The sequence below is a fragment of the Chiloscyllium plagiosum genome, unplaced genomic scaffold, assembly GCF_037043375.1.
Source record: "Chiloscyllium plagiosum isolate Xiang-an unplaced genomic scaffold, Cpla_swu_hap1 HiC_scaffold_23, whole genome shotgun sequence".
Taxonomy (NCBI): domain Eukaryota; kingdom Metazoa; phylum Chordata; class Chondrichthyes; order Orectolobiformes; family Hemiscylliidae; genus Chiloscyllium; species Chiloscyllium plagiosum.
The window spans coordinates 24,773,705-24,786,324 of NW_028270161.1; the positions used below are offsets into that span (position 1 = coordinate 24,773,705).

General features: G+C 53.6%; 1 protein-coding gene across 1 annotated transcript in view; it reads left to right on the forward strand.

The window, feature by feature from the left end:
- Positions 1 to 12,103, forward strand: part of kcp (kielin cysteine rich BMP regulator) — a 151,640-nt gene extending 139,537 nt beyond the window's left edge. The window contains exons 35-40 of the mRNA XM_087999293.1: positions 663 to 835; positions 2,051 to 2,162; positions 2,510 to 2,611; positions 7,590 to 7,754; positions 9,598 to 9,898; positions 10,423 to 12,103. Coding sequence (XP_087855419.1) covers positions 663 to 835; positions 2,051 to 2,162; positions 2,510 to 2,611; positions 7,590 to 7,754; positions 9,598 to 9,898; positions 10,423 to 10,640 — 1,071 coding nt within the window. The 3' untranslated portion in view covers positions 10,641 to 12,103. The remainder of the gene's footprint in view (positions 1 to 662; positions 836 to 2,050; positions 2,163 to 2,509; positions 2,612 to 7,589; positions 7,755 to 9,597; positions 9,899 to 10,422) is intronic.
- Positions 12,104 to 12,620: the final 517 nt, after the last annotated feature.

Consider the following 12,620-nt stretch of genomic DNA (forward strand, 5'->3'; position numbering starts at 1 on the left):
TTCACATTAACGAAACACACATTATAGCAGAATGACCTGGACAGGATAACAAATACCCAGGGTGGGGATGAGTTACAGTCGGGAATCTAATCGAGGGTCTCGGGGATAAGTTCCAGCCTGGAATCTAATCGAGGGTCTCGGGGATAAGTTACAGCCTGGAATCTAATCGAGGGTCTCGGGGATAAGTTACAGCCTGGAATCTAATCGAGGGTCTCGGGGATAAGTTACAGCCTGGAATCTAATCGAGGGTCTCGGGGATAAGTTACAGCCTGGAATCTAATCGAGGGTCTCGGGGATAAGTTACAGCCTGGAATCTAATCGAGGGTCTCAGGAGGTTTATATTTAGAATAACCGATACCTGGAGTGAATGGAGCAGATTGGCAATGGGGTCGGTACATTAAATTGGAGAGAGTGAAGACAGCACATGCTGGAAAGTCAGAGCTGACAAAGTGTGAAGCTGGAGAAAGCACAACAGGACAAACAGCATCAGAGGAGCAAGAGATGAAAGGTCCCAACCCGAAAGGTTGACGCTCCTGCTCCTCTGATGCTGCTTACCTTGCTGTGCTTTTTCCAGCTCCACAATTTAGCAACTCTCGGTACATTAAGTGTGAGCTCTCTCCTTGCGTCACTCTCTCACTCTCTCTCTGTCGCTCTCTGTTTAGGACGAGAGCCCGGTGCTGATTCCAGGAATGTGTTGCCCTCACTGCATCCCTCGCCCTGCCACGTGTATGGTATTCGGTGACCCCCATTACCTCACATTTGACAGAAAGATGATCCACTTCCAAGGAGCCTGCAGCTATGTTCTGGCAGAAGACTGCAAGGGAGGGGACTTCAGGTGACTATCTTCCACAGGCACCATCAAGCTGCACTGCTCAGAGAGCGGTAATCTGCTGTATGACATTCCCCTGTCTGGATCTGTTTGCCTCTATTATGTTCTGTCCATCTCTCTCTTTCTTGCTTTCTAATTCCCCTGACCGGACGCTGCATTCCTCTGTCACTGGCTTTCTCTTAACCCCCTCTGTTTTACAATCTCATTCCCTTTCTGTTGTAATGATTTGGAGATGCCGGTGTTGGACAAAGTTAAAAATCACACAACACCAGGTTATAGTCCAACAGGTTTAATTGGATGCACTAGCTTTCGGAGCGACGCTCCTTCACCTGATGAAGGAAAGCTAGTGTGCTTCCAAATAAACCTGTTGGACTTTCACCTGGTGGTGTGTGATTTTTAACCTTTCTGTTGTATTCAGTCTTTCTAGCTCGCGTTCTTAATCTCTCCCTCCCTCTCCCTCATGCTTTCTTCCCCCCTCCCCTTCTCTCCCACCCACTCCCTCCCTCCCTCGCCCCATCCCTCCCTCGCCCCATCTCCCCACCCCATTCCTCTTTCTCGTCCATCCCTCCCTCTCCCTTCCTTCCTCCCTCTCCCTTCCTCCCTCTCCCTCCCTCCCTCTCGCTCCCTCCCTCCCTCTCGCTCCCTCCCTCCCTCTCGCTCCCTTACTCCCTCTCTCTCCCTTACTCCCTCTCTCTCCCTTCCTCCCTCTCTCTCCCTTCCTCCCTCTCCCTTCCTCCCTCTCCCTTCCTCCCTCTCACTCTCTGGGCTTGTCACTGGCTCAGTCAACTCTCTGTCTTTCCATCTGGTGTGTTGTCTGTCTCTCACTCTCTTGGTCCGTCACTCCCTGAACATTATGGACGGGTCAGCGGTTAGTACTACTGCCTCACAGCGCCAGGGACCTGGGTTCAATTCCCACCTTAGGCAACTGTCTGTGTGGAGTTTGCACATTCTCCCCGTGTCTGTGTGGGTTTCTTCTGGGTGCTCTGGTTTCCTCCCACAGTCCAAAGATGTGCAGGTTAGGTGAATTGGCCATGCTAAATTGCCCGTAGTGTTCAGGGAAGTGTAGGTTAGGTGCGCTAGTCAGGGGGAAATGTAGAGTAATAGGGTAGGAAAATGGGTCTGGGTGGGTTACATTTTGGAGGGTCAGTGTGGACTTGTTGGGCCGAAGGGCCTGTTTCCACACAGCAGGGATTCTATGAAAATCTGACCTTGTCTCCACAGTATCCACGTGACCAACGATGATCGAGGTCGGAAGGGAGTGTCATGGACCAAGGAGGTGACCGTGCTGATCGGGGAGCTGATTGTCCAACTTCTCCAAGACTGGCTCGTCATGGTAATTGAATGGAATTTGTCACTGTTCACTAACTGAAGGGTTAACAATAAAGAGCCTTATACCCGAGCGTGGTGTGTATTTTGAGGGAGTGCTGTAGGAGGTTCTGCTCCAATAATGGGGTGTTACTGCAAGGCATCAGTTTTAACCTGGGCCTAGGGATCTGAGAGATCCTGGGGTCACAGAGTGACAGCCTGAACCCTGGTCTATGAGAGCAGCACGATTCACATTGAATTGGACAGGTGTGAGAGGTTTACCCAGTTATAGTTGTGTCTGTCACAGTGAACTCTCCTCATTGCTGGTTCTCACCTCACTGGTCAGGTTGTGTGAAAGTGTCTGTTTGTTTGCAGGTGGACGGTCGCAGTGTGTTTCTGCCTTTTCTCAAGGAGCCGTATATCTACATTGAGAGGAGAGCCAACAGCGTCCTGCTCAACACCAACATCGGTGTGAAGGTGAGTGCTCCCACCCCAGACACTGCAGGGACAAGCTGTGCTCACTGAGAGAACCCACATCTCACTGGCCCCTCACCCAGGACAGCAACCACACGGAGCACAGGGATAGGTTCAGAAAGGGCAATGGAGATGGAGCTGAAGGATTGGGACTTCCATTAACCCAGCCGAAGAGGTTGAAGGTTCCCCCATCTGCTGTTGCAGTGCAGTGGATTCTGTACCTGTCCCTCACCCCAGCCTCAGAAGGGCTGAACGGCCTTCTCCCAGAGAGCTTGGGAAAAGGAATGAGGCATGGACACATCGTGGCGAATCAGACTGAGGCACTTTGAGAAAGTACTCAGCTTGTGCGGGGTGGTTTCACTCCAGAATTAGCATTCAAAAGCATGTACATTTGTATAAAACCTATCACAGCACAGAGCTTCCCACTTGACTAGTCAGTTGAATATTTTAATTCTGACTCTCAGTAGAATTCCCTCCGTGCTCCCTCTGTACAGCCCCTGCAGCAGTGCAGTGCTCCCTCTGTACCGCCCCTGCAGCAGTGCAGTGTTCCCTCTGTACCGCCCCTGCAGCAGTGCAGTGTTCCCTCTGTACCGCCCCTGCAGCAGTGCAGTGCTCCCTCTGTACCGCCCCTGCAGCAGTGCATGGCTCCCTCTGTACCGCCCCTGCAGCAGTGCATGGCTCCCTCTGTACCGCCCCTGCAGCAGTGCAGTGCTCCCTCTGTACCGCCCCTGCAGCAGTGCAGTGCTCCTTCTGTACCGCCCCTGCAGCAGTGCAGTGCTCCCTCTGTACCGCCCATGCAGCAGTGCAGGGCTCCTTCTGTACCGCCCCTGCAGCAGTGCAGTGCTCCCTCTGTACCGCCCCTGCAGCAGTGCAGTGCTCCCTCTGTACCGCCCCTGCAGCAGTGCAGTGCTCCCTCTGTACCGCCCCTGCAGCAGTGCAGTGCTCCCTCTGTACCGCCCCTGCAGCAGTGCAGTGCTCCCTCTATACCGCCCCTGCAGCAGTGCAGTGCTCCCTCTGTACCGCCCCTGCAGCAGTGCAGTGCTCCCTCTGTACTGCCCCTGCAGCAGTGCAGTGCTCCCTCTGTACTGCCCCTGCAGCAGTGCAGTGCTCCCTCTGTACCGCCCCTGCAGCAGTGCAGTGCTCCCTCTATACTGCCCCTGCAGCAGTGCAGTGCTCCCTCTGTACTACCCGTGCAGTAGTGCCGTGCTCCCTCTGTACCGCCCCTGCAGCAGTGCAGTGCTCCCTCTGTACCGCCCCTGCAGCAGTGCCGTGCTCCTCTGTACTGCCCCTGCAGCAGTGCAGTGCTCCTCTGTACTGCCCCTGCAGCAGTGCCGTGCTCCCTTTGTACAGCCCCTGCAGCAGTGCCGTGCTCCCTTTGTACAGCCCCTGCAGCAGTGCAGTGCTCCCTCTGTACAGCCCCTGCAGCAGTGCAGTGCTCCCTCTGTACAGCCCCTGCAGCAGTGCAGTGCTCCCTCTGTACAGCCCCTGCAGCAGTGCAGTGCTCCCTCTGTACAGCCCCTGCAGCAGTGCAGTGCTCCCTCTGTACAGCCCCTGCAGCAGTGCAGTGCTCCTTCTGTACAGCCCCTGCAGCAGTGCAGTGCTCCCTCTGTACAGCCCCTGCAGCAGTGCAGTGCTCCCTCTGTACCGCCCCTGCAGCAGTGCAGTGCTCCCTCTGTACCGCCCCTGCAGCAGTGCAGTGCTCCCTCTGTAATACCCCTGCAGCAGTGCAGTGCTCCCTCTGTACTACCCCTGCAGCAGTGCCGTGCTCCCTCTGTACTGCCCCTGCAGCAGTGCCGTTCTCCCTCTGTACTGCCCCTGCAGCAGTGCAGTGCTCCCTCTGTACTGCCCCTGCAGCAGTGCAGTGCTCCCTCTGTACCGCCCCTACAGCAGTGCCGTGCTCCCTCTGTACCGCCCCTGCAGCAGTGCCGTGCTCCCTCTGTACAGCCTCTGCAGCAGTGCCGTGCTCCCTCTGTACTGCCCCTGCAGCAGTGCAGTGCTCCCTCTGTACTGCCCCTGCAGCAGTGCAGTGCTCCCTCTGTACCGCCCCTGCAGCAGTGCAGTGCTCCCTCTGTACCGCCCCTGCAGCAGTGCAGTGCTCCCGCTGTATTGCCCCTGCAGCAGTGCCGTGCTCCCTCTGCACTGCCCCTGCAGCAGTGCCGTGCTCCCTCTGCACTGCCCCTGCAGCAGTGCCGTGCTCCCTCTGCACTGCCCCTGCAGCAGTGCCGTGCTCCCTCTGCACTGCCCCTGCAGCAGTGCCGTGCTCCCTCTGCACTGCCCCTGCAGCAGTGCCGTGCTCCCTCTGCACTGCCCCTGCAGCAGTGCCGTGCTCCCTCTGCACTGCCCCTGCAGCAGTGCCGTGCTCCCTCTGCACTGCCCCTGCAGCAGTGCCGTGCTCCCTCTGCACTGCCCCTGCAGCAGTGCCTTGCTCCCTCTGCACTGCCCCTGCAGCAGTGCCGTGCTCCCTCTGCACTGCCCCTGCAGCAGTGCAGTGCTCCCTCTGTACCGCCCCTGCAGCAGTGCAGTGCTCCCGCTGTATTGCCCCTGCAGCAGTGCCGTGCTCCCGCTGTACTGCCCCTGCAGTAGTGCCGTGCTCCCTCTGTACCGCCCCTGCAGCAGTGCAGTGCTTCCTCTGTACCGCCCCTGCAGCAGTGCAGTGCTCCCTCTGTACCGCCCCTGCAGCAGTGCAGTGCTCCCGCTGTATTGCCCCTGCAGCAGTGCCGTGCTCCCGCTGTACTGCCCCTGCAGCAGTGCCGTGCTCCCTCTGTACTGCCCCTGCAGCAGTGCCGTGCTCCCTCTGTACTGCCCCTGCAGCAGTGCCGTGCTCCCTCTGCACTGCCCCTGCAGCAGTGCCGTGCTCCCTCTGCACTGCCCCTGCAGCAGTGCCGTGCTCCCTCTGCACTGCCCCTGCAGCAGTGCCGTGCTCCCTCTGCACTGCCCCTGCAGCAGTGCCGTGCTCCCTCTGCACTACCCCTGCAGCAGTGCCTTGCTCCCTCTGCACTGCCCCTGCAGCAGTGCCGTGCTCCCTCTGCACTGCCCCTGCAGCAGTGCAGTGCTCCCTCTGTACCGCCCCTGCAGCAGTGCAGTGCTCCCGCTGTATTGCCCCTGCAGCATTGCCGTGCTCCCGCTGTACTGCCCCTGCAGTAGTGCCGTGCTCCCTCTGTACTGCCCCTGCAGCAGTGCCGTGCTCCCTCTGTACTGCCCCTGCAGCAGTGCCGTGCTCCCTCTGCACTGCCCCTGCAGCAGTGCCGTGCTCCCTCCGCACTGCCCCTGCAGCAGTGCCGTGCTCCCTCTGCACTGCCCCTGCAGCAGTGCCGTGCTCCCTCTGCACTGCCCCTGCAGCAGTGCCGTGCTCCCTCTGCACTGCCCCTGCAGCAGTGCCGTGCTCCCTCTGCACTGCCCCTGCAGCAGTGCCTTGCTCCCTCTGCACTGCCCCTGCAGCAGTGCCGTGCTCCCTCTGTACCGCCCCTGCAGCAGTGCCGTGCTCCCTCTGTACCGCCCCTGCAGCAGTGCCGTGCTCCCTCTGCACTGCCCCTGCAGCAGTGCAGTGCTCCCTCTGCACTGCCCCTGCAGCAGTGCAGTGCTCCTTCTGTACCGCCCCTGCAGCAGTGCCGTGCTCCCTCTGTACAGCCCCTGCAGCAGTGCAGTGCTCCCTCTGTACTGCCCCTGCAGCAGTGCAGTGCTCCCTCTGTACTGCCCCTGCAGCAGTGCAGTGCTCCCTCTGTACTGCCCCTGCAGCAGTGCAGTGCTCCCTCTGTACCGCCCCTGCAGCAGTGCAGTGCTCCTTCTGTACCGCCCCTGCAGCAGTGCAGTGCTCCTTCTGTACCGCCCCTGCAGCAGTGCAGTGCTCCCTCTGTACCGCCCCTGCAGCAGTGCAGTGCTCCCGCTGTATTGCCCCTGCAGCAGTGCCGTGCTCCCGCTGTACTGCCCCTGCAGTAGTGCCGTGCTCCCTCTGTACTGCCCCTGCAGCAGTGCCGTGCTCCCTCTGTACTGCCCCTGCAGAAGTGCTGTGCTCCCTCTGCACTGCCCCTGCAGCAGTGCCGTGCTCCCTCTGCACTGCCCCTGCAGCAGTGCCGTGCTCCCTCTGCACTGCCCCTGCAGCAGTGCCGTGCTCCCTCTGCACTGCCCCTGCAGCAGTGCCGTGCTCCCTCTGCACTGCCCCTGCAGCAGTGCCGTGCTCCCTCTGCACTGCCCCTGCAGCAGTGCCGTGCTCCCTCTGCACTGCCCCTGCAGCAGTGCCGTGCTCCCTCTGCACTGCCCCTGCAGCAGTGCCGTGCTCCCTCTGCACTGCCACTGCAGTAGTGCCTTGCTCCCTCTGCACTGCCCCTGCAGCAGTGCCGTGCTCCCTCTGCACTGCCCCTGCAGCAGTGCCGTGCTCCCTCTGTACCGCCCCTGCAGCAGTGCCGTGCTCCCTCTGCACTGCCCCTGCAGCAGTGCAGTGCTCCCTCTGCACTGCCCCTGCAGCAGTGCAGTGCTCCTTCTGTACCGCCCCTGCAGCAGTGCCGTGCTCCCTCTGTACAGCCCCTGCAGCAGTGCAGTGCTCCCTCTGTACTGCCCCTGCAGCAGTGCAGTGCTCCCTCTGTACTGCCCCTGCAGCAGTGCAGTGCTCCCTCTGTACTGCCCCTGCAGCAGTGCAGTGCTCCCTCTGTACCGCCCCTGCAGCAGTGCAGTGCTCCTTCTGTACCGCCCCTGCAGCAGTGCAGTGCTCCTTCTGTACCGCCCCTGCAGCAGTGCAGTGCTCCCTCTGTACCGCCCCTGCAGCAGTGCCGTGCTCCCTCTGTACCGCCCCTGCATCAGTGCCGTGCTCCTTCTGTACCGCCCCTGCAGCAGTGCAGTGCTCCCTCTGTACCGCCCCTGCAGCAGTGCAGTGCTCCTTCTGTACCGCCCCTGCAGCAGTGCAGTGCTCCTTCTGTACTGCCCCTGCATTGTGGAACATCTTTGAGTGTGTTGCTCGGGACTCTGAAATGCCTATTGTTTCACTCAGGTCCTGTGGAATGGGAAATCCCATTTAGAAGTCAGCTTGCCTGGAACATACAAAGGGCAGGTGTGCGGGCTTTGTGGAAACTTCAACAACTACCCCCAGGATGACATGCGGATCCGCAGCGGGCAGATTGTCACCTCTGAGGCAACATTTGGTAACAGTTGGAAGGTGGGTTCTGAGGATGAGTATAGTGGAAGCTCTGTGTGTGCATGAGATCCCAGCAATTGCCTGTAAGGAGTATCTGATAGCTGGCTACTGATAGAGCAGCCTGCACTAGGGGTGGGCAAAGATAGGATACTTTCTGCATTAACAGCCAGTTTCACAGCAAGTGCATTCATTCAAAACTCAGGCCAAGGATAGAAAGGGGGGCTGCAGTGTGGTATTGTCACTGGGTGAGTAACCCAGAGCCACTGGCTTATTGTCTCGGGGCATGGGTATAAATCTTTCCACAGTCGATAGCAACATGTGAATTCACATAATAAAAACCTGGAATGAAAAGCTAATCAAAATCTAATATAACGTCATTTAAGGAAGGAAACTGCCATCCTTACCTGGTCTAGGTAAAAACAATGACTGCAGATGCTGGAAACCAGGACTGATGAAGGGCTTTTGCCCGAAACGTCAATTTTCCTGCCCCTCGGATGCTGCCTGAACTGCTGTGCTTTTCCAGCACCACTCTACTCCAGAATCCTTACCTGGTCTGGCCTACATGTGACTCCTGACCCACAGCAATGTGGTTGACTCTTTAGACCCTCTGAGTCAATTTAGGGGCAAATGGAGAGGGGCAGTAAATGCTGACTTTGCCGTTGATGCCCACTTCCCAAGTAAGGGAAAAGGAGTGAGCTGTTATCTCCACAGCAGCTTTCAACATCTCAGAGTATCCCAGATTATTCCACTCTCCAAGTGTGGTCGGTGTGGGAGTGCAGGAAGAACAGCAACATGCTCAGAACTAGAATATCTGCTTTAATGATGCTAGTGAAGGATAAACATTGATCAGGCTACCAGGGAGATCTCCTTTCTTATTCAAAATGGTGTTTTCAGGATTTGTACATCTAACTGAGAAGGTAAATGAGGCCTCAGTTTAATGTCTGATCTGAAATAAGGTGTTTTCAACTGTGCAGGACCCTATCCAGATTGCACTGGTATGTTACATTAGATTATATCTTCATGAATTTAGAACAGGGCTTGAAATCACAATCTCAGACTCCGAGGTGCAAATGTTACACAGAGAGCGTTAAGACTGGACCAAACTGGAATAGAAAACACAAGTATCAAAAAGAATCTCCCAAGACCCATGCGCTTTGTGCACACTCAGCTCATAAATCTCACAGATCACTCACCCATGACAGTCCTGAGAGAATTTGTTTCAGCAGTCAGTATTGGGTCTATGCCCATCATTCACAGCTAAATCTCACAGGGAATGTTAGACACCAGTACATGAGGCCAAATTGAAAGGGTTGTACTAAAGTTAAGGCAAGTAACTCTATTTGGGAACGATTAATATTTCAAACAGTAAGAAGTGTCAGAGGCAAATTTTAAATATTATAGGTTAACTACAGGATAAAGCTCGCTCTATACTGCCCCCAGTAAACTGTCCTGGGATAAATACAGCACAGATTAAATACTGAATAAGACTCCTCATTAGATAGGTGTCCTGAATCTTCTGGGGTATCCCAGTGAGCTTTTCACAATGTCTTCTGTTATAGAACCTCACCTTTTCACTTGTGGAATCGCAGGAATGAAGCCTAGTGCCCCCATTTCCTGTTCTAATCACTGTGCCTCAACCAAATGCCTCCTGTGGGTAGACTTCTCTGAACCTCTCTGATTATCTTCACTACCACCAACCCCCGTCACCCTTCCCCCTCATTCCCTCTCCTCCTTCCCTGGGCCGCTCCTTTTGGCCAGTATGGCACTGCGCTGAGTTGAGGAGGCTTGCTGGATAAGAGACTGGTGTGTGCCCAATATTGCCAGCCAGATTCACCGTGTTTGTGTCTGTATGTAATCCCTGCAGGTACACAGTAATAACCAGAGCAGGCTGCTCTGTCCAGATGCAGAAGATATTGACCCCTGTAAACAGGCGGGTTACCGAGCTCGCAAAGAGGCCAATGCCAAGTGCAAGATCCTGAAGTCCAAGGTGTTTGAGCAGTGTCATGCGGTTGTGCCACCTGAGATGTTTTTCAGCTCCTGTGTCTATGACCTGTGTGCTTGTGGTTCCAATATCGACGACTGCTTGTGCGATGCTTTGGAGGCTTATGCATCTCAGTGTCGAGAAGCTTCACTTGTCCTGAACTGGCGATCACCAACACTCTGTGGTATGTTCCTATCTTTCTACTTGAATCCAGAGGCCCCTGTCTTTCTCCACAAAGACCGCTTTTAACCCACTCCCACCACTTTGAAATCTCTGGCAAAGGGGTAGTTCAAAGGGAGCAAGTGACAGCTGTGTTCTGCCTGAGTTACTTTGCTAAGTTAGGGCCAATAGACATCAGCAACTCATCTCACGCAATGATTGACAGCCCCTCTGAATGGGCCTGGATTCAGCCTGATGTCCCAGAGGGTGAAAGGTGACCTTGTTGAACCTGATACTCGGTCAAGTCTGAAAGACAGTGTTGGAGGCAGGCTGAGGCATTGATCAATGTGATGGGACTGTGTGACCAGGTTAAATATGTTAAAAAAAGAGACAGGAGCAGGTAGTGAGGGAGCAGTTCAGTGTAACAGTACAACCAGTTACTTTATGATTTACCTACAGTGGGATGGGTCAAGCACATTGCAATATTAAAATAATAAAATTAATCAGTGTGCTAACTTGTCTGTGCTCGCTCTCTCTCTGTCTCTGCAGCTGTCGGTTGTCCATCTGATCGTGGTTACGTGTTTGATGAGTGTGGCCCTCCGTGCCCTAAGACCTGTTTTAACAAAGATGTTCCCCTGGGAGTGATTGATGCTCACTGCTTCAAGCCTTGTGTTCCAGGCTGTCAGTGTCCTGCTGGTCTAGTGGAACATGAATCTCATTGTATAGCACCAGAGACCTGTCCAAAAATCATCTACGGGAACCTGTGATTGACACAATGACAGAGACGAACGCAGATACACGCGCGCGCGCACACACACACATACATACCCGTCAGACACTGCTAGTACATTTATAGTCAGTGTTTTACTGTATACAGTAATGGATAGGAGGAAACGCAGAAATAACAGACCAAACTCATCTTGTAATGTTGGCTGACACACTCCAAGCAAAGACCAGCTAAAACCAGAGACAATCTCTTCAAACACACAGATCACAAAGTCACGTACGATGGGACTCTCTCTGGCTGACTGGTGATTGGATAACAGATATACAAAGGTGCTTACATTCATTTTCTACTTTCATTCAAGTCACTGTTTCTGAGCATCAAGACTCACCTGACTAGTACTTCACTGTATTATGTAAATTAGGTTTTCAGTATTTTTGTGGTTGTTAAGAGTGGGAATCATAGTCCTGTGGCACTATCTAATTAAAAACTGTCTAAGCGATTCTATTCTTGTTTAAAGGTTCAGAGTGGGAACCTCAGTATTCCTGAACTCAGACACATTTCTGATCAGTGTGGACATCCCAAGCACAGATTAGATACAATGCAAACTCTTTCTGCGCTGTCCCATCAAACATTCCCAGGACAGGAACAGCATAGGTTGGATATATGGTAAAGATCCGATAACCCTGTTACCATCCCATCCTATCACTTGCCAGAGCTCTGTTCATCAATTGTTGATTCCACCTTTGCTTTTTTTTTTGCTGAACAACATTAATCGAATTAATGATTGCTATGGAAGGGCATTATCCCAACATCCTTCGCAGCAGTGAAAATCCTCGAAGAACTCCATAGGTCATATGGTTTCAGAGGATTATAACTTCCTCACGAAACACTATAAATACCTCCATCTTAAGTTGTTACTTAAAAAAAGAGGAAACACTCCAACTATCCTGTGGAAGGAAACCGAGAAATAGATATTGCAAGAAAGGCAAAAATGGAAAGGAGACTAACTCCTCTACTTATCTTTGCCTGATATTGAAGGGTGTATTATATCAACTTGAACAGAGAGATGAGACCTAGCTAAATGTTTCATCTGAAAGATGGCTCCCTCAGCAGTGCAGTGTTCCCTCATTGCTGCCCTGGGTGTGTCAGTCTCGTTTGTGTGCTGTGGTCCCTGAAGTGGGCTTTGAACCCAGGACCTTTCTGACTCAGGCAAGAATGCTACCACTGAGCCACATCCAACACCATAACTGACATGTGAGGATCCCTGAGCATGTGTGACAGACACAGGCGCTCAGTTGTTTGAGAATCTGATGTAGGATCTAACGGTAGAACCTACTTTGGAAAGGTAAATCCAAGTTTGACCATCTTGGAGTGAGACTGTCCTCTGATCTGGAGTTCAGACTTAAGGTGCAAAACTTATTCAAAATTATTCATACTTACGTAATCACTGAGGAGTGTTGATGCCTAGTGTACACTCTGCAATAAAACTAAGTTTTTCAACCATTGTTGTCTGAAATTGTTTCACTTTATGTTTGCATCATTGTACAAGGATTGAACACAAAATATGCCCCTGAGTTGTTCAGAGTGTTGCCTGAAAGACCCCTCCTTCTACACAATGTAAGAATTAGAAAAATCTATTCACAAAGCAGCAGGAACATCCTCTCGAGACTATTCCTACTACACTGATCATGCTAGAATAAACTTCCCTGGCCTTGACTGACAAAGCATACCACATATCAGGCCACCATGTTTATGTGTGTGTGCCTAGACCATGGACAGTGTCAGCTGATACATCAACTATCATGCAATATCACCACTTAGCAAGAGATTCCTTATCTGAGGAATTTAGCACAATGTGATTTCAAAATAAAAATAAGAATCCCAACTTTGGGGTGAAGCTCTGAATCTCAGAACCTTTCAATGCACATTCTTAAACATATTCAGTATGTTCTGTTCTCTCCCACCACCCCACATTGTAACCATTCAGGAGAGAATGGTGCAAGTTTTTGTCCCCAGTCAT